The sequence below is a fragment of the Tenrec ecaudatus genome, chromosome 1, assembly GCF_050624435.1.
Source record: "Tenrec ecaudatus isolate mTenEca1 chromosome 1, mTenEca1.hap1, whole genome shotgun sequence".
Classification (NCBI taxonomy): Eukaryota; Metazoa; Chordata; class Mammalia; order Afrosoricida; family Tenrecidae; genus Tenrec; species Tenrec ecaudatus.
The window spans coordinates 30508300-30535205 of NC_134530.1; the positions used below are offsets into that span (position 1 = coordinate 30508300).

The following is a 26906-nucleotide window of genomic DNA, read 5'->3' on the forward strand; positions in this document are numbered from 1 at the left end:
CAGATACACCCTTCAGCAACTGGAAAAGTTTAATAGTCTAAAAATACTGGCAACAGCGGGAAGGGAATATAGCTCCCCCCTGGAGTGTCAGCGATTACAGACGTGGGAGAAGGCTCATATTAAACAATCCATCCAGCTCCAGATTCCCTCGAAGGGACGGGGAAGCCAGCTCCATAAAATGAGCTGGAGTCCAGGAAGACTTTTCCTTCCTAGTCTAAATGATGGGTTCAATTTTCCTATGGTGTGCTAAGACACTGATCCATCTCGGGGTAAATGTCTGGGGAGGTAGCTCCATGTAGTCTTCACTGACGGCATCTGAATCTTGCAGTGAAGGCTTAGCATCAAGATTAATATACATATATATATATGAAAGAAAAAACAAAACAAACAAGCCTGTTCTGATGGACGAGAACCTGACCTCCTGGAAGCAATTTACTAAAAAACAAGAAAGTGACAGTGTATCCAAAGATGCCCTCCTCACCTACGCCAGCCTAGAGAGTTTCAGACTCACCGCCGGTTGTGGGGTGGTGTGTGTGTGTGTGTGTGTGTGTGAGAGAGAGAGAGAGAGAGAGAGAGAGAGAGAGAGAGAGAGAGAGAGAGAGAGAGAGAGAGAGAGAGAGAGAGAGAGAGACTGACATTGGTTTGGCAGCAGGAACCTGAGAACTCCCTTGCTAGGAAGATTCTGAGTTGGGACCATGCTGCGGGAGTTAGGGCGTCAGACCTCCAGAGGAGCAACAGGTGGCATAGACTCACATGTGGCACCTGAAAAGATAACGCTGAAGTCCTGTGGACACCGGAAATGTGACCCTTGGAAACAAGGCTTGAGCAGATGTAATTCCTTGAATTGGCACAAGGCCCTAATGGAGTATGGAGGGCTCTGACAGTGTCCTTATAAAAAGAGAGGGGCAGGTGCAGAGGGGCAATGGCCACCTGAAGGTGGAGGCAGAGGCGGGAGTGACGGAATGAGCCACCAGAAGCGGCAGAGGCCAGCAAGGAGCTTCCCTGAGGGACTGCTGTGAGAACGTGGCCTCCGCACACCCGGATGGTGGACTTCTCTGTCGGGGTTCTCGGGCTGTGTAATGAGGCACGTCGTTTGTGAGCCCCTAACAGCAGCACCAGACCACGCACACAGGGCCCACAGCTGTCGGTGACCCAGTCTGCTGCCACCCACAATGAAGCACAAACAATGTAGCTTTACGGGGGCATGCAAAACACGGGGAGAAATGGAAACAAAACACAATTCTGCTTTCCTTTTTTCCATGGAAAACTGCTGTCAACCTTACCACTTTGTGACATGGAATGGACGTGACAGGAGGCATTGTTCATTTCGTCATGCCAGAGGCCACACAACCAAATGCCTGCTGGCTCCAGACAGGGCTGAGTGGCACCAGGGAGTGGTGGGGACCCGGACAAACGGCACAGCCCTGTCTGAAGGGCAGTGGCTCCGTACATGGAGTTGAGTGCTGACTCCTGGCTTGCGGTAGGCAGGGAGAAGGAATTCAGATCTAGTCTGACTGAAGGCTGGATTTCATACACAATCTCCCAACTTTGAAAAGCAACTATATAATTCATCATGTGGGGTAATTTAGACATGGCTATAGGGTCCATATGGCCCTCGAGCCACCAATATTAAGCAGCCATGGGAAAGGGAATGGGATCCATTCACCATATATACTCGAGTATAAGCCGAGTTTCCCGAGCACATTTTAAATGTCATGTTTATGGTAAAATTAGGTGACTCAGCTGATATTCAGGTCAGCTTATACTCAAGTATGTACGGTAGTTTCTTTTCAACTTCCAACCTAAAGGCATTCATGAGGCTTGTATACTGGAATTAAAAGATAGGCATACATGCTTGAGGATCAAATACGGAAAAGAACTTTAAGGGAAATCTTAACATGATTATGCTCAATGTTAACATTAACAGTCTACCAAAATTTCTTAGTCATTAGAACCAACTGAGTAATAACATCTGTACACATTCCAACAGAAATTCAGAGTTTTATGGCCCATTTTTGTGTTCGTTTTTTTCACTTGCTCTGTACACCTTCCCTTTTCAGATAAGAAAATGAAAGTACAGAGAGCAGCAAGTGACTTGCCCAAGGGCTGACAGCTAGTCAGTGGCAGAGCGACAGAAAAAAGGCGAGTTCCGAATTTTAGCCTATTGCTCCCACAGAGCACGGCTGCCCAGGGCACGCCATGTGACAGAGACTTGCTGTCTGTTTTAACTTATCATATTAGTCAAGATTTGCTGTGTTCTAATATCCCAACAGTCTGATGGGCTGGCACAGCTTCCCGACTCGTCCTGGGGAGCCACAGGAACTGGCCATGACAAATCAGAGTTGACCCCCGGGCAGTGACCATCACCACAGTTGGCTCAGAGTTGGAAGGGGGACTATGGAGCATAACCCAGCAGGTTTCCCCGCTGCTATTTTGTTGACCTGCACCACACAGTCCCCAGAGAACCGCTTTCTAAATGCAGTTATTTAGAACCTAAGAGGGAGAGAGAGGCCCAGAAGTGTGGTGGGTGGGAGGGAGGGAAGTAGGCAGAGGACAGCGCCTGTGCAGACACTCTCTTCTACACACCCCCAGCCCTTGGTTTAAAATGACTAGTAGGTAGAGCCCACCCCCTTCCTCTTCCTTTTTACTTGATAGGTCAGAAACCCGAGACCAAGTTAGCATGGCAAATGGTCAAGTTTGAAGAGTTAGAAAAGGGCAGAGTCAAGGCTAGAATGCAAGCGCTTACAGCCAAATACAAGGCAAGCCAAGGGCCGGCTCTCAAGACGCAAGCACAGCTTGTGGAGGTGGGGAATGGGTATCCTGCTCCAGCTTCCTGGGGTGCCAGATGCGCCACTGCTTACCTCCCATCCTTCCATTTCCAGTCCTCTCTTCCCATAGATGTCATAGATGGCCCTGGTTTGGGGGTCACTGAGCACTGCAAATGGAAAACCAAACATGGTCACAAAGTTCAGCTTCCAGGCCTACCTGAGAGCTCTGACGACATCGCTCCCAGGTAAGCGCACCACTCTCATGCTTTCCAGCTCTTCCAAAGACTCTCCTCATTTCCACACACTCCTTTCCTTCTAACTGCTTTTCTGGCCCGACCGAGGCCGCCTCTAACCGTGGGTATGAATGAGAAAACCAGGCTGCGTCTCAGTGTAGTGTCCACGTCACTTTTCATTGTAGGGCCCCTGTACTAATGCTCTTTTTAAAAGTAAATCCCCTTAAAAGGAGCCAATTTCTGCCACACTATATAAATTGCCCATTGGCTTAAAATAGTTCATTGCGATTTCTTTCTTTCTTTTTTAAAATCATTTTATTGGGGGCTCATACATCTCTTATCACAATCCATACATGCATCAATTGTGTAAAGCACATTTGTACATTCATTGCCCTCATCATTCTCAAAACATTTGCTCTCCACTTAAGCCCCTGGCATCAGCTCATTTTCCTCTCCCTCCCCGCTTCCTCATGAACCCTTGATAATTTATCAATTATTATTTTGTCATATCTTGCCCTGTCCAACGTCTCCCTTCACCCACTCTTCTGTAGTCCAGGGAGGAGGTCACATGGAGATTCTTGTAATCAGTTCCCTCTTTCCAATCCACCCTTCCTCTACCCTATCAGTATCGCCACTCATACCACTGGTCCTGAAAGGATCATCCGCCCTGGATTCCCTGTTTCCAGCTCCTATCTGTACCAGTGTACATCCTCTGGTCTAGCCAGATTTGTAAGGTACAATTGGGATCATGATAGTAGTGGGGGAGGAAGCATTTAGGAACTAGAGGAAAGTTGTATGTTTCATTGTTGCTACATCGCACCCTGACTGGCTCGTTTCCTCCCTGAGACCCTTCTGTAAGGGGATATCTAGTGGCCTACAAATGGGCATTGGGTCTCCACTCCGCACTCCCCTCTCATTCACAATGATATGATTGCAATTTCTAAAGAAGTTTAATGCAAAACTAGGAACAGATTCTGAAACTGGAAAAACCTGATATGTTATTTTATTACCTTATTTGTAATCTCTTCTTATTTATGAGCTCCTAAGGAAGTCTTGAGCCCCGGGCATTGCAAACGGCTAAGCACTCGACAATTAGCCCAGAGGTTGGCATGTAAACCCACCCAGAGGTGCCGTAGCCACAGGCCTGTGAAATTCCGAAAAGGTCCCAAAGCCCTGAAGCCCCTCCGCACAGCTCAACTCCACATACCCGGGGCCTCTGGAAGTTGAGTTGCTGCTGCCTAACAAGGGAGTCTACACCTTACCGCGCCTCTCTTCACTTATAAATCACTTCAGCTGTAGCACACAACTCCTTGTCACCATGGTGCTGGCCCCGCTGCCTGCAGGGCTCAGAAGGAGCTCTCAATAAGGGCACGGGCTATTCAAAGGGTAGCCAAGCCAGAGTGAAATGTTAGTGAAGTTCACGGTCGTTATCCCGCTCCCCTACTCTGCCAATTTCTGCTCAAGACCTTTGCATCTACACCCCTCCCCCCGAGACTTGCCATATATTTTTAGGCCTAATTAAAAAGCGATATAAATGATTCTATCCATATTCAAATCTAATGGGGAAGAAAGAAATGCTGACCGCTGGAAACCATGGGAGCCAAACCTCTTCCGTTAATCTCTAGGATTTCATAAGGAGTTATTTATTCACCGCTTCACTCTCGTCTCCCTCTAGGCCCACACTGGGGGCCAGTTTGCTGCCGCAGCACTTCCACAATCACTGGCGGCCTTTTTCTGTTAACTCTTCCCCAAATCTCCAAACCCACACTAACAATCTGTGCGGATAATTCCGTGATGGCAGTGAAATTCACCCGGCCACTCAAGCATGTGACCAGAGAAGCGGGCTTTTGGTCAAGACCCCCCTGCAAATGGCTGTCCCTCTGACCAGAGTAAAACGAGGTCATGGCAGGGTGGTCCCCACACCCTCTATCCCCAGCTTGATTTTGCTCGTCAGGAACATCTCAGTTTTAGGCATAAAGTGAAATACAGAATATGCTTTTACATGGAGAAGCAGAGGTCTTTATTTTGTGAAGCAACACATTAACTGATTTCCAGTCGGTCTAGTTATACGGGAAGGAAGAGCTTATTTTATTTAGTACATGTGCTAAGTGTTATAAATATAGGAATTGGAATTAATTATATATATATTTATTAACCTTCTTGACATGGTCATTTTCTCTGTTTTGTTAGAGGTGACACTGAATGCTGCATGACCAATAAAGTGTTTTCTGATAAAAACTGTGCTAGTGTCCCCTCTCTCTCACACACACACAGGAAGGCTTCCTTCTAATAGCTTTTGACCTCTCAGGGCTCCTTCCAGAAGCTGTGTAATGATTTCAAACTTGAGCATTCTCCTGCGATTGGGAGCCTGGCCTCTCCCTCTGTCTACACATTGATCTCCCAAGCAAACCCTACTCTCTCAGAGAACCCTGTCAGTAGCTCACACAAACGACCTTCATCTGCCTCTGAGGATTCTCTTCTCGTCTTCACGCGGTCCCTGGGTTTTATGAACATCCAACTGTGGATAGCCCTCTGTGACAAGCCAACCAACCTCATGAAGCCCGCTGTATTAGAAGTCCGAGGTAAGCAAATGTCTGTAAGAACATACAGTTTGCTACTTTGCAGTGCACACAGAACCTTATTGCTATTTCTGCATTATCTGGTTAAAGATGTTCTAGTGGGTCTGGAAGTGCATCTTTGAGGTTGCTCTACTGCATAGAAAGGCATAGGATATACTATAAGCTAATACCACAAATACGCATCCAACAGTAGATATGAACTGCACCTATCTGTTCCAACTTACATACAAATTTGATTTAAAGACAAACTTAAAAAATCATTTTATTGGGGCTTGTACAATTCTTATCACAAGCCATCCATCCATTGTGTCGAGCACATTTGTATATTTGTTGCCACCATCATTCTCAAAACATTTGCTTTCTATTTGAGCCCTTAATATCAGCTCCTGGTTATTCCCCCTCCCTAAAGACAAACTTAGGGATGGACCTAATTTATAATCCGGGAACTTCCTGCATGCTATAAATCAGGACTCTGAGAGATCTAGTATCTGCTTCCAGGGTGTCTCTAGGCAGCCCGGCCCTGCACTGACCTTCATAAGCCTGATGAACAAGGTTAAATAGGCGTTCTGCTTGCAACTTCAGCTCGGGGTCTCTGTGCTTGTCGGGGTGGTACAGCATACACAGCCTCCGGTAGGCAGCTTTCAGCTCTTCACACGTGGCCTACGGAAAGAAAAAGTTCCATGAGACACCAGTCAATGCGTCTTCAACCGTGTCATGACCAGAAGTGCTCTCCACCCGGGCTCCCCTGAGTCACGTTACAACAGGTCATGAAGCCGGACTTATTACCTCACAGGGCTTCATTTCCCCAGTTAATACAGTCATCAAGGATGCACATCAACAGTGACCGTGTTTTGATGGGACATGGCTACTCTCAGGCGGGATGCAGGTGCACGGCTCCATCCGGGCTCCGTGTGCTCGCAGCTTAAAGGGCAAACACCACAGACAGCAGCTGACTCTACCCAAAGGTGCCGGAAGAAAATCAGGTTAAGGAACACCTCCCAACAGAGCCATTGTTTGGAAGGAAAAAAACCGCTATGGGCCACTGGACAGAAATCTGTTTTTGACAGAGAAAGCTCAGCGTCAACAATCCTTAAATATCAAAACGGAGTCACCAAACCGGCACACATCTCGAATTCAAAGCTGCCGCACCTAAGACAGGCCAAGATGCTACTCAAAGACTCTTCTCCAGTGCACACAACGCTCCTGGTGGAAGAGGAGTCCATGGGAAGGGTGGAGGTACAGCCCACCAACAGACAGGGACAGAGAAATGGGCACTGGGTGTGTCTTTACCACCCAGATGGGAGGGCGGGACTCAGTGGTAATCCTCCACCTGCCTCACAGCCACCCAGAAGCTGCCAAAGCAGATTCCTTTAGGGGTTCCATTCGGCCGGCCCCTCATATCTGTTTGGACAAGTTACTCCCGATTTTTGGATTCCCCCTCAGAGACTGTTTGGGTCCCCCAAAGGCACCGCTGCATTAGCACTCCATTGGGGGGGGTGTGTGTGTCAAATACAGAGCATTTTTATTTCGAGAGGCAATCCCACCGTGCTGACAGCGCGGCCTATTTCTGGGTCACTGGCACCATCCCAGGGGAAAGCAGGAGAGTGCATAAGGCAGGCCAAAGAAGAACGGGCTCATTTGGACTGTGAATGTATCACGGGCGGCCCGAAGCACGAACAAACCTGTCTGGGAAGCAGGATACCCGGAATGCTCCCTGGAAGAGGAGAGGGCTAAACAGTGCCTCATGTACTGTGGAAATACTATGAGGAAGAGTCGGTCCCTGGAGAAAGACAGCACGCTTGGTGCAACAGGAGTGGCCAGTAGAAAAGAGAGAAAGCCTCAGAGCAATGGGCCGAGCTAGTGGCTGCAACCATGGGCTCCGACACAGCGGTAGTGTTGAGGATGGCCAAGGACTGGGTGGGTTTCCTTCTATTGCACATGGAGTAGCTGGGAGCCAGTTAAGGTTGGCAAAGGACTGGGTGGGTTTCCGGAGTAACTGGGATCCAGAAGAGACTCACAAGAGTACGCAGGTACTAGAAAACAGGGAATAGACACACGCTGAGATAGGGATTTCTGAAAAACTGTCAGAGGAAGATGATGAATGTGAGACTGGGAGGGAGATGCAGCGGTCAACAGGCCAGACAGTCACTCAAGTGACCTTTCATGACCTGCCTGGTGGCTTCTTGGAGGGACTGGGGGCTAGGGTGCTTGAGCTCTGGGAGCCCTTCCCAGCCCACCCTTTGCCTGATTCACCCATCCAAAGAAGACACGGCTACACCAGAGCCCGTCCCTGTTCTTCTGCACCAAGCCCCGCTTGTTGGCAGACAGAGGTGCGCCTGCGTGCCATGCTGCTCTGAATCTGGAGCCTCCTGGAGGGTAGTTATTAGGACTCCGTTGGAAAGGGGTCAAGGCTCTTGTTCACCGAGCATATTCATGCCTCCAAGGACTTCATCTATGGACTCTACCCAATTCTAGCTCTATCTCTGTCTCCCATCCTCTTTCAATGCTGCCTTTGGGAATGGCATTTCAAACAGGACTTGCTTGCTCACAGTCTTCGTTCCTCCTTCTGGTGAGCTGCTCTGTGATTCACTCTACGGTAATCCATCACCCTGAGTCAGTGATGCAGGCCGTGGAGTCAAATGGCCTGGGCTTCCATACCGGATCTGTCACTTGAGAGGTTTAGAGCAGGCAGGACTCGAAGGTGAACAGCAACATTGGGAGGTAGGCACATCTTGGAACAACCAACCCCATGAGTTCCCCAGAACAGCATCTGTCCAGTGATACAGCTCAGAGGGCAGGAAGGGATAGGGAAGAATGCCAACAGGAAGGGCAAAATGCAGGGAGGAAGAGGGAAAGCGCAGGTCCACTGTGGGGATTGCAATCAGTGTGTCTATGAATTGTTCAATGGGAAACCAACTTGCCCTGTACACTTTCACCCACATTACGTTAAAAAACAAAAAGAGAAACGGAACAGGGAACACATACACACACACACACACACACACACACACACTTTGCTGACTATTGGTGGGCAGGTTACTTTTCTGGGTGTTAACCTCTATATTATAAACCCACATCTGATCATGTGGGGGACCAGCCTCCACAATCGAATGGGTCCAGGGGGCGGTTGTGTAATTGAGGGGTAAAATTAAAGAGACATCAGACAAGATACAGCACGCAAGTGTTTGCCTCCGGACAGCCATGACTCCAGGAGCCAGATGTGCGGAGAGAATATATTTCCAACTAAGGTTTACATACACTCTAGGGGTGTGACAGTCCCCCTAATTACAGGTAGCTACATGCATAACAGGAAGGGGTTGTACAAGACATACGTGTGACAGGAAGGCTTTCGAGCAGTGGGTCTCAACCTTCCTAATGCCGCCACCCTTTAATACAGTTCATATTGTGGTGACACCCCCTAACCATAAAATTATTTTTGTTGCTACTTCATTACTGCAATTTTGCTAATGTTAGGAATTGGGTGACCCCTGTGAAAGGGTCATTTGACCCCCAAAGAGGTCGGGAACCACAGGTTGAGAACCACCGCTCTAGAGTCAAGATGGCAGCCTCACCGTGGTTTTTCAGAGTTGGCTTGTCCATTATTCTTATCAGAAGGGAGTGGGTCCTACCTTGGGTGGGACAGACAATAGGGCCTGGTTGCCTTAGATGGCTGACAACCTTCAGGCAGCTAACCTTCAGGCAGTTGACCTCCAAGTGTATAGTCAGACACCACGTGTTTGCAAACAACACCTTGGGTTTGGTATATATCATGGGGGGACACCCTGGGGAATAACTTTTCTATTTCCACATGATCATAACCCATCTCTCTCAGGGATGGCATCAACAAGACACGAGATCCCGTCCACACAAAGTGCTTCACAAAGGGCCCAACACAGACAACGTCTACATCACAGTTTGTTAACGCCTTTCTGCTCTTTTCAGGTTTGAAAAGTATGGAGAATAGAGTCTATCCAAGGAGAATTACTGACATAATATGAGTGAAGTACTAAAAAACGCTTTATACACAGAAGCAAGTGCTGGAGGGTAAGCACAGACCTGCAAAGTCAGCAGTGCAAACCCACCTTTCGCTTCTCGGGAGGAAGATGAGGCTCTTTATTCCTGTAAAGATTTGCACGCTTGGAAACCCCAGGGACAGCGCTCCTCTTTAGGGCTGCTGCAGGTCGGAATCAACTGGCCTGGAGGGATTTTCCTTCCTCTTGTCTAGGCTCCCAGGGAAGAGCCCTGGTGGTCCCCAGGCTGCCAACCAAAGGTCAGGGATCCCAAGTCACCAGCGGATCCACCGGCGAGCCAGGGGATGGGTTCCAGCAGAAGTTACAGATTCAAGCAGTGCCCGCACGGGCCATTATACTCTCTCCTGTAGGGTTGCTAGGAGTTAGAATCGCCTTGATGGCACACCACCACAAGGCTGTCACGAAGAAGCCCTGCTGCTACAACGGGGAAGTGCTGGGCTGTTAACTGAGGGACGGGTGTTGGAACCCACCCGACAGCTGCACAGAAGAGCCACCTGGAGATCTGCTTCCATGCAGATCACAGCCTAGACAAAGGCACGGAGCCACCGAGGTTGCTGGGTGAAAACTCACTTGACAGCACCCAACAGCAACAGGGGCTATCACTGTAGGACCCCACGTGGTGCTAACCCAGTGCTGAGGGTCTGAACCCACCTTGGGGTACCCTGGAAGACTGACTTCCACAAACACCAAAGCCGAGAACTCGATGGAGCCCAGCTCTACCCTTGAACACATGGGGTCGGACGACAAAATCAACTTGTTGGCAACTAGCAATTACGACATCACCTTGGCAGCGCCTATACCGAAACCAGAACATTCAGAAGGCTGCTAACTTGCAGTCCAGGAGGCTGCTTTTTTTTTTGGGGGGGGGGGGAGAGTCAGTTTGTGAAAATCCACTGAGCTCTATACATATGGGAGGTGTTTTTTTCTATGTAAGTACTGTAATAAAAATAGATGGCTTCCTAGAAAAGATAGGGCCTAATCTCCCCAACTACAGCTCCCCTTTCTCATCTTCCTCCCATAGCCTCGCCTTCCCTGCTTCGTTTCAGTGCACTGGCCCCTGCCTTTGAGAGTTAATTTTCTGTTATTGCTGTTGAAAACAGATACAGCACAACCTACACTCGTTCATTAATTTTCACACGCACAATTTAGCGCCAGTGGTCATAGTCAAGTTGCGTGGCCATTCTCACCCTGTGATTCCACACTGTCCCTCCCCTAGTGACGGACACTCAGGGTCCCCTCAGGTTGGCAGATGGTGCTGTCCACCGAGCCCACCTAGACAGATCTGAGAAGAGCGCGCTGTGCAAGGCGGATGCAGCGCACGTCTCGCCACACTCCTGAAGTGCCACCTGACCTGGGCTGCTGTGTCAGATGAATCAATTAACAGTGACTGATGACAGACAGACAGCACACCTTCTCCAGGGAACATTACTTCTTTCACAGTGTAAAAGCAGTTACTTTCCCCTAAACAATCAGAAATTATTTTCTTTTTGTAGGTTTTAATGACTTTCTCTTAGTATCTGGTAAAAGTTACGAGTACCCGATAGTCTCTAGGTTGGATGCTCTTCCCTGGTTATTAAAATTAAACGAGATGACAAGGGTGACAACCTAGTTATACAAAACCTTAATCATTATTAACAAATGGCCTAACAAAGCTAGTAAGGAACGGAAATGGGAAGCTTCATTTCAATAAATATCACATTCGAGGAAAGGTTAGATTGGGTCTTTCATCAAAACAGAATAGCTAAGGTCATGGGTTCAATATTTCATATATAATAACCTTTTATGATCATAAAATACTGATATTTTAAAAATGTAATGACATGTCATTAAAAGTGATACCTAAAGTTATAGACTTATTTCTAAAATTCTCTAATAAAATTAAGAAATGCATCATGCTTTAAAGAGCTCTGGTGGCAGAGTGGGCCTCGCTACAAGCTGCTAATCACAAGGTCAGTGGTTCGAAGGCGTCTTTACAGGAGGAAGAAGAAGCTGCCGGCTCCTGTCAAGATGGAAAGTATCAGAAACTCAAAGGGGCAATTCTACTCTGTCTTACAGGGCTGATACGAGCTGGAATAACTTGATGGCAGTGAATTTGGTTCTTCATGTTTTAAAAGTTGCGCTTATCTCAATCTTCCAGTTATATTTTCACTATACTATACACCTGATAAAAATTAAACCTTTATATGCTATAAAGTTCAAAGTAACTAGGTCCTCTAGGACCTGACAGTGGTGTTTCGTGGTCTTCAATGTTTAGATTAAATGCTGGACAATGTAATAAAGCTTGACCAAAAAAAGGGCATATAAACTGTCTGTATTGGCAGATAAACCCTATGGAGGAAATCATAAAGTATCTACCGAAACTCCACTAAAAAGAACACAAACACACTCACTGCCATTGAGTCGATGCTGACTCACAGTGACCCTATAGGATTCATACAGTAGCAAAAAGACAGTGATGGAGCGGCAATGAAAACAATGTTATGGTTGGGGATCACCGTAACACGAGGAACTGTATGAGGGGTCGCGGCATGAGGAGGGTTTCTGAGGCTGTAAATCTGCACAGGAGCAGTCTCCTCTTTCTTTTGCTGATGGCCTGTAGTTTTGAAATATCAGTGTAACTAGTCCAGCACCTAACTCACAGTGCCACCAGGGCCCCTTAGTTCTACCTGCTACCAGTGAACAGCTGGAGAGACACATTCAGAGCCAGGATCGTTGAGAGCACTGTCAACACAAGCAAACCACCGTCGTCATTTGCAGCCATGCTGACTGACTCGGGGTGACCCGCATGCGTACCTCAGAGAAGAAATGGCCCCACAGGGCTGTCGGGATGTGCCCTCAGGAAGCATGTCACCTCTTCGGGGAGACACTGGGTAGGCTCACACCACCCCCTCTGGATGGTAGTCGGGCACCCAGGGACTCAGAACACGAAGTGCTTTGCAACCAGTTTAACAAGTATGCACGCTGACCCCTGGCTACGGATTAAAATACAGAAAACACACGGACAGAAGCTAATGAAGACCTGATGTGAATGCTCCCTAAAGGGATGGTCAAGTTTGACCAGCCAATTCTAAAATTCATATAGGAAAAGCAAAAGATATGGAACAAAAAGAAAACTTTGTTTTCTTGGAACAGGAAAAATAACCTTGAAACAAAATTTCACGAGGTTACAATAATCAACACAGTATGGTTTCTGTCCCGCCCCACCTAAAGGCCAAAGGCTTCTGACAAAGGCGCTAAGGGTAACTTCCTGGGGAGAAGAGAGGTTTTCAGTAAGTGGTGGCGGCAGCAGTGAACATCATCCACATGTAAAAAAATAAACCTTGACCAGGACTTTGTATCACAAATAACAATAAACTCAAAATGGAACACAGACCCGAGAAAGCTTCCAGAGTGCCCAGGAGAAAATCTTTGTAAACCTGAGTAGTAGGGCAACAAAGGTAAAATATGTCTGAAATTCCTATCTGATAGATGTGTATCTACAATATATATACTGTGCTTTAAGCCCCGAATAAGACAAAGCACCACACAGATAAAGATTTAAACAGAAACGTCACCACAATCAACGACCCCAGCAATAGCCCACCCCGCGGTGGGATGTGGACACACGCCAACCCTCTAAGAGAGAACTACCCTCGGGGTAGTTGGGGGGCTCCGAGGCTGTCATTTCGAGGTGGGGGAGGGTCGTTGACAGGTCTTTTCTCCTGCGGAGGCGCAGGCTGGGCTGGACTCGTGGGCCTCCCCCAGCCTAGTCCTTTAACTGTACCACCAGGGCTCCTTTGAAACACCCCGAAATACCACCACCCGCCTATAGAGTGGCTAAAATTACAAAGACTGAGAATACCCAGTGTCGGTGAGGCTGTGGAGCAAAAATAAACTTTATTTTCAGAAATGCTGCCATCAGCATAAAGAGACACATGCGCTTGGCTCTTTCTGCTTAAAGCAGTTTGAGGAAATGAGTAAAGGGTCAGGTTTTTCCTGGATCAAATTACCTTTGAAACTCTTGCTGCTTCTTTGAAAAAACATACATGGGTAAAATGGAAAACACAATAGGTAAGATAGATTTACAAATAGAAGTTTAATTCTTCTGTTAAAACTCTCCAATCGTTGACACCTGTATTTGCTGATCCATTTGCTGAAGTCTCGTTGCTAGTTTCCTGACTAAAACAGACCACCGACTTCTCTCTAGACTTGAACTTTTCTCGTTACTCTGCACGTGTCCTGTATCTCTGAACTGACGCTGGATGGGAGGACTTCAACTGCCGGCGTGAATTAGTTCACTCATGCTTTGCTTTTTATCTATGTATTTCAAATGTGGTAAAGCTCACCTAAAAGTTGTCCTTTTAAGCAATTTTGGTGGTACATTTGATGATGTCAAGTATATCCACACCCGCATAAGCCCTGACCCTAACAGAAGTTCCACACCCATCCCGGAAACATTTATTCCACTTGTACTTGTCTTCACACATTTGCTTGTTCTTGAGGCCTCCTCGAACCATACAACAACATATATACTTTTGTGTTGCTTATTTCATGTCCAATAATGCCTTCAAAGCATAAGCGAATTTCGTAATCCGAGTTTTCCACTTAAAAATCTTTTTATCCCTATGTGTGAAAATGGTTGACCAGCATCCCCAAATGTGACCATATTTATATAACAATCTATTAACAAATTTTCGAAAGGCTACAGGAAAGAGGTCTAGAGTCAGATGGTGCACATACCCAAGATTACGTGTTTGAAAATAATTTTCCAAAATGATTAAAGGACATATAATATTTTAAGCTTCCAGTTTAGTTTAGTGAACTCTCCTCAGAAAGTGTTTATTAGTTAATGATCCTAACCTTACAAGGGGGCTTTGAAAAGTTTGTAGAAAAGTGGAATAAAAGTAGAATTTTCCCATGGGCTCTTTGAAACTCACTTGAAGACTCTATGCTTCTGCTGCTATTCTTAGTCTGTAAATGAATCTTAACTTAGAACGTTATCTTTTCATTGTGGAAATTTAGTTCTCGTCCACTTTCTCCTGTTTCTCTTCTCCCTTGATGTTCCCACAACACATTTCGGTTAAGTCACTACACAAGTACAATGGAATCCTATAGCCACACTTCTTTCCTTAAACAACGTTTGATCTTTCCTGGAGTAGCTGCTTCGGTGTTTCTGTTTGCTTTGGGGTTCTGTGTATCTAGTCGAGTGCCATTCTTACTTCCTCATCAGACTTCTAACGACCCTCTGACAGGCCCAACCCAAGTAGTCTACCTATTCTATGTCTCCCTAGAGCCTCGGTATGTTAACCTCAAGGCAAAGCCTACACCTGGATTTGTTGGTAGCGCCTTGCGGGGAATCCCTTTGTCTCTCACCTAGATTGGAGGTCCTCTTTTCTACAGCCTGTCTTTCTCTTGGTTCTTTTTCTCCCCCCCCCCCCCACCTTCCTCCTCCTCTTTTGCCTCCTGTTCTCCCCTCTAGGTTCTTTTTCTTAGTGTGAAGCTCAACCTCCAGTAGTTTACTTTGTGGCTGAGAGGGCGGGGGGGGGGGGGGGGAATTGATCTTTGAATATTTCAAAATATTTTTATTATCTTTGGTAAATAGTTGGCTGAGTAGACAATTCTGGGCAGGAAACCACTGTTCCTTGGGTCATGCTTCATTACCTCTGGCTTACCAGACTGTCAGTCAGTGAAGTGGCCAGCCTCTTGTGAGCCCCAAAGCTTCATGACCTGAGATTGCTCCTCGGGTTTTCTCTTTATCCTGTGATTTCCCTTAGTATGGACCCCACGACCCTCATCCTTTGTGCTAGATCCTTGATTGGTCCTTTTCCTCTGAAATCTCACCATTGTTAATTATGGGAAGATGTCTTACTATCACTATGGGTGCGCCTTAGTCTTCAAAGTGGCATCCTTGGAAGAGCAAGTGGGGAGGGGCATGAGACAATACCCCCCCCCCCGCCCCCGCGGTGACTTTGAAGTGCTTTAGCCTGGAGGTGACCCACCTCACTGTTACTCACAGCCCACAGGCTGAAATACCTGCAAGAGGACCAGGGAGTGAACCCTGCCACACACCAGGCAAGCAAAGAGTTAATCATGTTTGCCGTACAGCTACCACGGCGATGATATTTAATTCAATACTTAAAAGACTTAATAGAGCGTGCAAGTAACAACTTAATAATACCTCATAGTTACATTCATTTTAGGAACAGTAAAGCCACCAGGGTTTTTGCTGCTGAAGCCTGTAATTTCAACCTCAAACTCGCAGGCTTTGTCGACAGTACTGGGTTTCAGCAACTAAGTCCCCACAAGCTCTATTCTACCGGATGTTGGGAAGTTGCCTAATTACCACAATTGAAGATTCATTACTGTCCATATGTTCCACAATAATCTGATTGAAATAAACCACATCAGCTAATAAAAACCGGTAATTTTTTATGATACTCGGTACTCATACAATTGAAAGGAAAAAGCCGATTCCAGAGCTAATTAACAGCAAGACGGCAAGGCTGCTTTGTGCTGAGTAAGAGCTGCTTCCTGGGGAGAAAGGATGTTTCATCGTATTTGGTGTCATTTAGTAGACACTGATTACACTACAACACCGAACCACTCACTCACTAGGAGCTAAAAGCAACTATTGAGTTGGGCTTGGTAAAAATGCCCCCATTAATTCTGCAAAGCCTCCATGGATGCTGCCCGAAGCTTCATACAATGAGATCCCACTCAGAACACACAGCCCTCCTATATTGTGATGTCATTTTGCCTGCTTAGCACATCCTGCATTTTTGTCATTTGTACGTGGGACCCCTCTGCCAAAAGTCTTCAAGGCCACCAGTGGACCTTGACATACCACACACACACACAGACAGGACTCTCTCTCTCTCTCTCTCTCTCTCACACACACACACACACACACACACACACACACACACACACACAGAGACAGGACGCTTAAGCACTCGTGGCTCCTCCGTTGGACTCATCTTTGGAAGGAACGTTTCCCGCAGAACAGGATTTCAAGAGACATGTGGAGCTCCTGGTGGCACAAAGGGTCCATGTGCTCAGCTGCTAACAGAAAGGTTGGCAGTTCAAAACTACCTAGCAGCGCTTTCATAGGCATCTACTGCCGAGAAACCAGTCACTTAAGACCCCGTGGGACCTGTGACGACTCTGACACACGTGTGTGTGTCAGTCAGGATGGAAGTGATAGCAAATGGTTTAACCTATATGAAAACAAAAACCTCATTGCCATTGAATTGAGTCTTGGCTGACTCACAGCGACCCTACAGAACAGAGTAAGCTCCCCCCATGAGTGTTTATGGGAGTAGAAAGTCCCCTTGTCCTCCCTTGCAGTGCCTGGTGGTTTCAAACTGCTGACCTTGTAGTTAGCAGCCAAACGCATAATCACTCAGCTACCAGGGCTCTATTGAACTAACAAAAGTAAAACAAAGACCAAACCCAAACTACAAAAACACCTCAACTCCATCTGATTCACTTTCACAAACAGGACTGGTGCTAGTGCAAAAGATGAAAAACAGGCAACCTTTCCCCAAAGCAGTAGCGCAACGGAGGAAGCGAATCAACATCTGCCAAGTGGAACAAGGAGGAGGCCGGCGAGGGAAGCGCTCGTGCTCCAGCCCTTGGACGGGGCTCCGCAGGCTCTGGAGCCCAACCAGGAAGGCATGGGCCTGAACGTGCTCTCGCGCATCTACCTCAAGCTAGTTCCTTAAGTGATTCGTTTTTTTAACCAAACGGATCATGGCTATTCCTTGCAGTAGGAAGGTCCTCTAGACTATTTCTAGACTGCAGGGGGTTGCTCAAGAACGCTGGTGTTACAGGAAGTGAAGGCCCTGGATACAGGGAGCACACCTCTCGACACACAAGCATCAATCCAGACCTCCTTTCAACACAGTGAAGCTACTGAGTGCCAAGCCTGCTCGCAGTACTGCCCACACCAAAGAAACCCACTACCACCCAGGCGATCCCAACTCATGTGACCCTAGAGCAGGGGTGTCAAACTGGAGGCCCGCCGGCTGCATGCGGCCCCTGAGGTAATTTTTTGTGGGCCACGATGCTCTGAAATAAAATGAAAATAGAAAAAATGTTGTTATGAAGAAATAGAGCTGAGGGGAGATTGAGTCCATATCATACACACAATTCCTTTGTTACATTTTACTTCAGAGTATCATGGGCCACAAAAAATTACCTCGGGGGCGGCCAGTTTGACACTCCTGCCCTATAGGACCAGGTAGAACTGCCCAGTGGGTTTAGGAGATGGTAACTCTTTGCAGGAGTAGAAAGCTCCTCCTTCTCCCTGTGTGGAGTGGTTGGTGGTTTCAGGGGCTGGAGGGAAGGGAGGCTTGGGAGGAAGATGGATTGAAGACCTTGGCGTAATGTCCCAAAGGCAGTTGGATGCAGGACTGAACCTTGGGGGAGGATCATCTAGGGAAAATCAGATGGTGACAAAGGAGGACAGCTAAGGGCTCCGCATCACAGAAGTCACGAGGAATTTCAAGGTCAGTGCTGTATACATGTATGGCTAACAAGATACTTCTTGAGGTTTGTATTAGAATTTCCATTTTACAGACAGAAAGACTGAGGACCAAAAGGACTCAATCACTTGTCTAAGATTAAGGAGTTTCCCTGGAATGGTCACCAGACCCCAAAGCTGGCTAGACACTTGGGAAGCCTGCCTCAAGTTAAAATTTGGTTTACCTATAAGAGAGGAATTAGATATTTACTATATATCTAAAATCGTAAACCAAACTTACTCTCACTGATACAATTCCTATTCACAGCTACCGGACATTACGGGACAGAGTAGATCTGCCTCTGTGGCGACTCTTAATCCTTTACGGGGGTAGAAAGCCTCCTCTTTCAGTGTTTTGTTTTGGTTAGACAGAAAAGCTTATAAGATTGGTCCAGGACCTTGTGAGGAAGGCAGTCAGCGCAAGACTGATAGGGCATGACTCAAGAGACCAAGTTACCCTCAGCACAGTGGTCTCCATCAAGGGCACATGCAGCCAAGTCCCTAAGGCAGTCTGCCTTTCTCATGGCTGTAACTTTTTTTTTGAGACTATACTTTTTAGGGAGGAGAAAGCCTCATCCTTCTAGTAAGCAACCACTATGCCACCAGGGCTCCTCAGAAGGAATTCAGGGAAGGCGTAATCTACACGGGGCCTCTGCAAGGGCATTTCTGACTTGCATGGTCATCTACAACTTTCTGCACAAAGGGCACTCATAATTGCTTTGACACAGGAGAGACGAGTCCCTAGAAAGGGACATCAAGACTTTCAACACGGTGGACTGACAATGAGCTCAAACACAGCAAAGGCTGGGAGGACGGTGCAGGGCAGGCAACACTTCATTCTGTTGGACCCAGCGTTGCTGTGAACAGGGAACCACTCAACGGTACTGACCCAACAAAAGCTAAGCACTTCACATGCATTCTTTCGTAGCTCTTATAACAGCCTCGTCACAGGGGCACTGGTATGTCAGGTGAGACTACCAATGAGTCCAGCAAGCATGGGCTTCTGCTTGCAAACCTTGTTAACTAGGGACGCGCTCCTTGTCAGGGGCTCTAAGTTTGAAAAGAGGCTTTGTTTCTTTCAGAAGGTGTGCTATGCGGTCGTGAGAGGCCAGATGCGAGCCAGATTTGGTAGAAGCAGCGGATTCTCTGATGTGGTGAAAACGAGTGTTTATACAGATCACTAAGCAAGCACAGCAAGATGGCAATGGGTATCATGTAAAGCCACTGCCTGGGCTTTCTACAGGCTCAGGTCGGTTACCTACTCTGTCCCAGGTCATGTGTCTAGAAAATCCAACTCAAACCTGACTCCAGAGGCTAGGGCCCTGAAGCCACTGTTTTGGAAGTTCAGTCACCATTTTTGGCTATTGCAAGTAAGGACTGACACGTGCTCCCTGCAGGCTTCATGTGGGTGAGTGTCCTCCTTCAAGAACACCTGAGGCCACCGCATCCGTGTGGAATAGGTGTAGAGGGCTCACATGCACCCACAGTTGTAATGATTTTGGAAATCTGCCTCCTCCAGCCATTTTAAGACTCTTCACTTTAGAAAGATAAAAGCTTAGGGGGAAAAACAATCAAATCATGAATGAATTAAAAATACAAAAAAAGCAGGAGCTGGATCAATTTGAAATTTTCACAACTAGGAATAACCTTTGAAACGTGAGTACCATCAAAGAAAAACCCCCACAAAATGAACAGACCCATTAGTCTTAATTTGATGTGACAACGTAAATCCAAAAAAGGATTAGACAATCAGTAAGGAAAGAATCTTACACATTAATGGGATGAGGGGAGGAGGCAGAAGAAAAGACAGGCACCTGTACAGAAAAGGTTAAGGAGGAAGGGGAGGGGGGCAGGCCCTTCACTTCACATAGCTGGTAACAACAAACTGGATCAAAGGAAACAAATTCTGAAGACCGATCAAAGGTCGTTCCAAGGGCTTAGGAAATACTGCCCTACTCTGTAGGACAGTGTTGTGTTCATTGCCCTTCCCTATCAGGCCCACAGGATCATTTGGTGCCCCTGATATGCCACAGGAAACACAAAGGTCAGGGGCTCTGGGACACAAGCTCTAGGTTCCTTTCTATGTCCAAACTGATGGTTCAGTTCCTATCTTCCCATAAGGGTTTGGCTTATTTTTCCCTAAAAGCTTGACCTTCTACTTCCTCTCATCAATATCCATCTGTCCGTTCCGCTCCTACTCACTCACACAGATTCTCTCGTTTTCTCTACTGGCTTGGCATGTTTACTGCTAAGGCACTAAGGAATCCTCTGACTCCTGCAAACAAGGGTGCACCCACAGTATGCCTAAGGGCCAAACGGGCAGCCAGCAATCAGGCCCTGCCTCAAGTTCAGAGGTCTTCATGGGACTGGGAGCTAACAATGGGGTGCCTTAAGGAAAAAAAAAAAGAGGACCTGATGATGCAAAGGGCTTAAGTGGAGAGCAAATGCTTTGAGAGTGATTAGGGCAAAGAATGTACGGATGTGCTTTATACAATTGATGTATGTATATGTATGGATTGTGATAAGAGTTGTATGAGCCCCTAATAAAATGTAAAAAGAAAAAATGATGATGGAAATGTATGTACAAATATGCATGAAACAACTGATGTATGACATGTTATGAGCTGTAAGAGCCCCCAATAAAATGATTAAAAAAAAAAAAAAGAATGGTGAGTGAGGGGCGGTATTCCCAATGGTCTTTGTGGAAATGTTTGTGCCTTTACAAAAAATGTATGCTCTTGTAATTCACCTGTCAGTAGCCTTAAGTTCTTTCTTGAACAAAGCAAACGGAAAAAAACAAAAACCAAACTCACTGCCATCTAAGTCGATTCTAATTCATAGCAACCCTGACTCATAGTGATCTGATTGTAGGGCTGAATACACCTGTCTCTGTAGGTTTCTGAAACCATAAATATCTGCAGGAGTAGAAAGCCTCCTCTTTCTCCCAAGGAGTGGCTAGTGGTTTTGAACTGCTGACCTTGCGGTTAGCATAGGGCATGAATAAAACACCTAAGTAGAATCAAAGGTGACTTAAAGTAAACACAAAAATTCCACAGCCAAGCAAAACACACTGCTTGCCTGGTCCATATTTTCTTCTTTGTTGTTTTATTATTGAACTCACAGCAAATACTAAAGCTTTCAACAGAATCTTTTTAAGAACACACACACATACACACACACACAGAGCAGTATTTTGACAGGTAATGTAGAACTAGAGCATTAAAATTTAAAGAAGCAATCCTTTGAAATGCCCAGAGCAGAAAGGTAATAACTGGCTTATGGTTCATTAAAGAAACGCATTCTTACATTTAACCTCACGGGGCTGGCTAATTACATTAGGAGGTGGTACTGAAACTAGCCCCCACATTTCTGCTCCACTCGCAGCAAAGCCCATCAGCAACCTTGCTGGATCCTAATGCCCTGTCCTGCTCCCGCCTTGCCGCAGCACTGGCCGGAGACGCTCTGCTGTGCCCAGGCCCCTTCGGAGGCGGTGGCTCTCTACAGGCATCACTGGGCACCCCATTGCCTTTCCCCCAGCCACTGTCATCTGGGATTATCCCCTGGCTTTGGACCCTACTTCCATGCTTGGACCCAGTTTCTGAGAGTCCCTCATTCCCCAACCCAAGTCAGGACCACACAGAAACAGTTCTGAGAAGAAAAAAGTTCAGCATTTTGAGCTGAAAAAAGTAAAGACAGCTTTAGGAATTTATAGCCTAATACTTAGCATAAATCCTCATGCTTTAAGACGTTCTATGTGCAGAGATCTTTTAAAAAGTGCAATGCTTCAGCACTTGGCTGCTAACTCTTAGGTCGGGGGTTCAAACCCACGCAGTGGCTCTGCGGGATAAAGCGCTGGTCATGTGCTTCCAGAAGGGTGACAGCCCAGTAAAGCAGTTCTGCCCCGTCACATGCGGTTGATGTGCACCAAAGCCGACTTACCAGCGCCCAAGAATTATCAAAATCCAAGAAACAATAATCGGTGTAGTTTTAACTGAAGTCCTACTTCCTCCTGGCACTCTAGCAACACCCTCACCAGACTCAGTTCCAGGATACACGTCATCCTGGCTCACAGAAGTGCTTGATACATTATTACTTGTTGCCTGCACTTTGGATCCAAGGAAACACCAATCAAAAAAGATTACATTTTTTTTTCAAAAAGATTAAATTTTAAAAGTCGCCTGGAGCCCTCTCCCAGAAGAGAGAGACTGGGATTTGAATGGAGGGCGATCCGGCTGCAAAGCCATAAGTCCTTCCCCTGTGGGATGTTGCCTCCTTTTACCCTCCGTGACCGAGCAGCCCCATGTAACGGACCCGTAAGTAAGCAGAGGCCGGAAGAAGCCAAACTTGCTGCAGGAAAGGCCAGTGGCAGCATGGGCTAGAGCTCCTGCTTTTCCCTCTCTCCCCTTCCTAGTCGCCTTAAGGTATGGGTAGGTTACATTTTGGACACACACCCAGTGGATACATTTCAACCATGTTATGAATGTCAAACCACGAGCACAGTGTAGTAGACGGGAAACTTCTAGAAGGAAAGGACTTTCTCAGACCAATCTTTAGATCCCTTATTAAGACTCAATGAATTGCCCCCAAGGAGGTTAGCTAAGCAGTGAGTGAGTCAACAGTTACCAGCTGCCAACTCTCGGCAACTCCCAGTGTGTCAAGAGTAGAACTTGGCTGATTGTTAAGAAGCTGATCACCAGGCCCTTTGCCACAGGCCTCTGGGTGATCTCAAGTCTCCAACCTTTGAATGGCAGCGGAGTATGTTAATCATTTGTATCACCCAGGGACCCTCGGTGAGAATCTGCCTCAGTCTACCACCTTCGAACTCAGTTTCCACAGATTGCTGCTTGAGGGCCTGCTGCCTCCTCCCCTGTTGGTAACTGTGGCCGGTTGAGCCTCACAATGGTCAAGGGACATGTCTCCACTTCTCTTTCTTTCCCATCTGCAACTCATACTCACTAGTCTCCCTACTCCCTGCAGCCAGGGGACGCTAGACAACCAAACTGTGGGAAGACAAAATACCCTGTGCCAGGAAGGTGAGACTGCAAGTGGATTTAAACCAGCTCCGTCATGGCCAACTCAGAAAAATCAGAGCAGACCCAAGTTTACCAAACGCGGGTGAACGGGAATGATAACTGGGGCAGGAGAAATTAAGGGTTCAGAGTTCCCTGGAATGGCTACCTCAGAAGGGGCGTAGCGAACCATTTCAGGAGCCTTCTGTGGGAGACCGAGTTATTGCCAGAATGACAGACATTCAAAGCAGAGCGGACAGCTGCCATTTTTGAGTCAGGCACGGTCGTTTGCAACTAAGCGGCGCAAGAGTTTTGGGTTAGTATGCAGGATCCACGCCGCCCTTATTCTCTAGGAGAGGGACTAGGTGTCTAGCAGGGCGCCCATCCACCATCTCGTTCCAGTACACCACAGCCGATGAGTTCAGGCCCAGGAAGAAGTGGCAGGAAAGGAGGGAAAGGCAGGGACTACGGGGAATGTGTATGGCAGGCGGTCATTTTGCACTCTGGGTGTCACGGTTGTTGAAGACGCAGATTCCAGAACACTGACCTCTAAAGTGGGTTAAGAGAAAATAACTTTCTTACCTAACAGCTCTATTTTTCACTTAACAACTGCGTTTCCCCCCCAAAGTGTTTAAAACTTGAAAAGGAAGTGGGCTTCTTTGAAACACAATTGATTGGGATTAGTGATCTTAAAACAGGTTCAATACTACATCCAGGCATGCTGTACAAGTGATACTTTTGCTAGATTGATAAAAATAGGAAATCAAGTTACTTAGGAGCAAATTAGGGTTCAACTGTGTCAATCAAATTTTCCATTAAAAAGTATCATGATCAAAGGGAAAAATCCCATCCTGTCTTATTCTTGAGGAACCCTTTCTTCAAAGAAAAATTAAAAAAATCAACTGGGGACTCTCAGAACAGTTAGATTTGAGGAAGCTGACAAAACTACACCAGAGATGCCATTCTGGCTTTAGTGTGCCCATTTAGTGATAAATTACACCTGCCTCCCCCCACACACCTCCTCCCAGTGTGAAGCAGGCTGGTAGGTGATGGATACACTCTGGACACAGGAAATGAGAGGGCAAAGGCAAGGGAGACATCAAAGATCAGGAGTCTTGTTTACTGCTGAATCTGGTGGTCTTGTCTAGTGACCTGCTTCACTCCCTGGGGTACAAACTTTAGAGGAAAATTTGAAGTTTAAAATTTAGCAAGAGAAAATATCTGGATTTTTATATGTTTTATATTTTCCTAATTGCTGGAAGTATTTTACAAAAGATTTCCTTGGTTTTGTTTCTCAGGTTGTTTCCGGTTGAGATTTCTAAGAAAGACAGTCTCTGAACTCTACTAAACATGAAGAACTTTGAAGATGCTTTGACAGTGGAAGAGGAGCTCCTTATTAGTTATAGTCAAAAAACATAACTAGAACCCGCAGGAGACATGTAAACACGTGCTATTATTTTCTTCTAATCACACATGTAAGTAAGAATGATGATAACTTCTACTTCTTCCCAACTGAGTCATGCAATTTCAACTTCAGATGTCACCCAACACACACACACACACGCACACACACACAAATATCCACTTTGGACATCACCTTCAGCAGTTCTCTTGTAGTGGAATCTGGTGAGAAAACCAGGACATCGCACATGATGGCCACATTTTATACCAAGCTTGTTGACCAAGGCCACACGAAGTGGTTTTGGCCAGGGGACACATTTCATACAGGGCTTTCGTCTCTAGCCCTAAATATTGGAGGTGTCTTCCACTTTCTTTGGCTCTCATCCATCAATCCAATAACAATGAAAGACCTAAAAATCCCAGGAGTTTCAAAGTATGTCTTTGACAAATGTTAACCTGAGACTCTAACTAAGCCTGTTACTGTATCATCTTTGGGACTGCCTACCGCTACCTAAGGTTCAGTAGGCCAAAAAAAACAGTAAACTCACCACTGCCATCAAGTACATTCTAACTCACAGTGACTCCATAGGACAGTGTTGAACTGGCCCCTAGGGTTTTATAAACAACTGGGGGTAGGGGGGTTTAGAACCAGTGGCCTCTCGGTTTACAGCCAAGTTAACCAAGGTGCCACCATCCTTAGACCAGTAAATGGCTACTCAGTTACATACAATGTAAATACAAATGCTTTATCCAGAAACCAAACCTGTTGCCCTTCTGTAATTCTGACTCAGCAACTCTGTATGACAAGACAGCTGTTCCAGAGGGCTTCCAAGACTATCAGACTGCCACTTCTTTCTGTCATGGAGAGGTTGCTGGGTTTCAACCGCCAACCTTTAGGTTGGCAGGCAAGTTCAATAACTACTGTGTGACCAGGGCTCTTTATCCAAAGGTACACCGGTGACTAATTACAAATGGAGAACAAGTACCCTCAAGCATCTAACAAGAATCTGTAATTCTCCAAAATATTTCATTGGACAGTTTTCAGGAAAGAGTGACTAATACATGCGAGCATTTCTCCGGTGGGATGCTCAAACCCACGGTACTAGACCTGTAGCTTTGTAGTCTGAGGACTTTCGGTCAGCAAAGGTTTAACACAAAGGTCAGGAGCTGGGTTCCAAAGTCAGTTTGCCTGGTCTTGCTCTTTCTAGCAGTGTGACTTGGGGTCATGCTTGGAGGGATTTTTATCTCAAATTCAATTTGTGGGCTATGTCTACAGAACGTGTTTCAGCCAGTTAAGCATTCACAAACTACAGACTATTGTTTGTCTCAGAACAGTTTTGCCCAGGGCAGTCAGATATCCACCAGAGAGATGGAATACATACAGGTTTGATAGCAGGGCTGGAACCAGCGGGCCCAGCGGCTTAGAGATAAGGGATTCACCTCATGGCCTGACCTTGGAAACCTTGTCTTTCATGCCGATCTATCCTGAAAAGAAAAGGAGTGGGCCCCTGCTTTGTGCCAGACAGGTGTGAGGCTCTCTCGTATTATCTTTCACTAAGCAGAGTGTAAGCCCTGGGCGTGTGGAAATGCAAGCGTATACTGAGGCCATTCTAGGACACTTCTTTCCTAGGCAGGGGCTTCTCCCTAACTTGTGGCTTCCGTGTGGAAGGCAGCCTGCCTGGAAGCTCCTCCTTCAGGACAGCCGCTGGAGTCGGGGTGTGGAATGGGAAGGTGAGTATAGGATTCGGGTCTCTGAACCTGAGCCTCCCAGCAGAAGCAGCCTGACCCTGTGACAAATTCGAAGTCCTGTTAGACCCCTGGGAGAGTTCCCTGTTGGCCTTGACCTTGGTGCTTGGGACTCAATTTGGCAGCCTACTGGCCGGAGGCCAAAGCCTCACAGCCGGCGCGGGAATGTGAACCATGAGCAGTACAGGTGTCGGGGGCCTGGGACCCCCCCACTCTAGTAGCCAACATCTCGGGGGCAGTGTTCCCTTCTGCAGGTGCGAGGGCTCCGGCCTCGCCTGGACACAGCACACGCGGCGATCGGCCACAGAGAAAAGGGGCCGGGGCCAGCTCAGCCTAGCCCACGACCAAAGCCGGGGCGGTGGGGACCGCTCGGTAGGCCAGCGGTCGCGCACGTCGGGCGGGGTCACGCGGCCTCCCCGCCGTGTCCTGGCGCCCAAGGAGGGGGCGGGGCGATCGCCCTGGCCGGGCCCCCTTCCGAAGGACCGGGCCGAGCCTCCGCTGTGACGGCGACCCTCCGCACGTCTCACCTCCCTGCGCACGTTCAGTAGTGAGTAATAGTCTTCATTGTCCAGCTCCTCCTCGCTCAAGGCCGTCGCCATCTTCGCAACCTTTCACCCTGGCAAACCGGCAAGGCTG

General features: G+C 47.1%; 1 protein-coding gene across 1 annotated transcript in view; it reads right to left on the reverse strand.

Annotated features, from left to right (window-relative positions):
* Window positions 1-26906, reverse strand: part of DNAJC11 (DnaJ heat shock protein family (Hsp40) member C11) — a 60793-nt gene extending 33887 nt beyond the window's left edge. Inside the window, exons 1-3 of the mRNA XM_075550575.1 lie at window positions 26798-26906; window positions 6111-6240; window positions 2862-2935 (exon numbers count right to left, since the gene is read on the reverse strand). Of these exons, the coding sequence (XP_075406690.1) occupies window positions 2862-2935; window positions 6111-6240; window positions 26798-26869 (276 nt within the window). The 5' untranslated portion in view covers window positions 26870-26906. The remainder of the gene's footprint in view (window positions 1-2861; window positions 2936-6110; window positions 6241-26797) is intronic.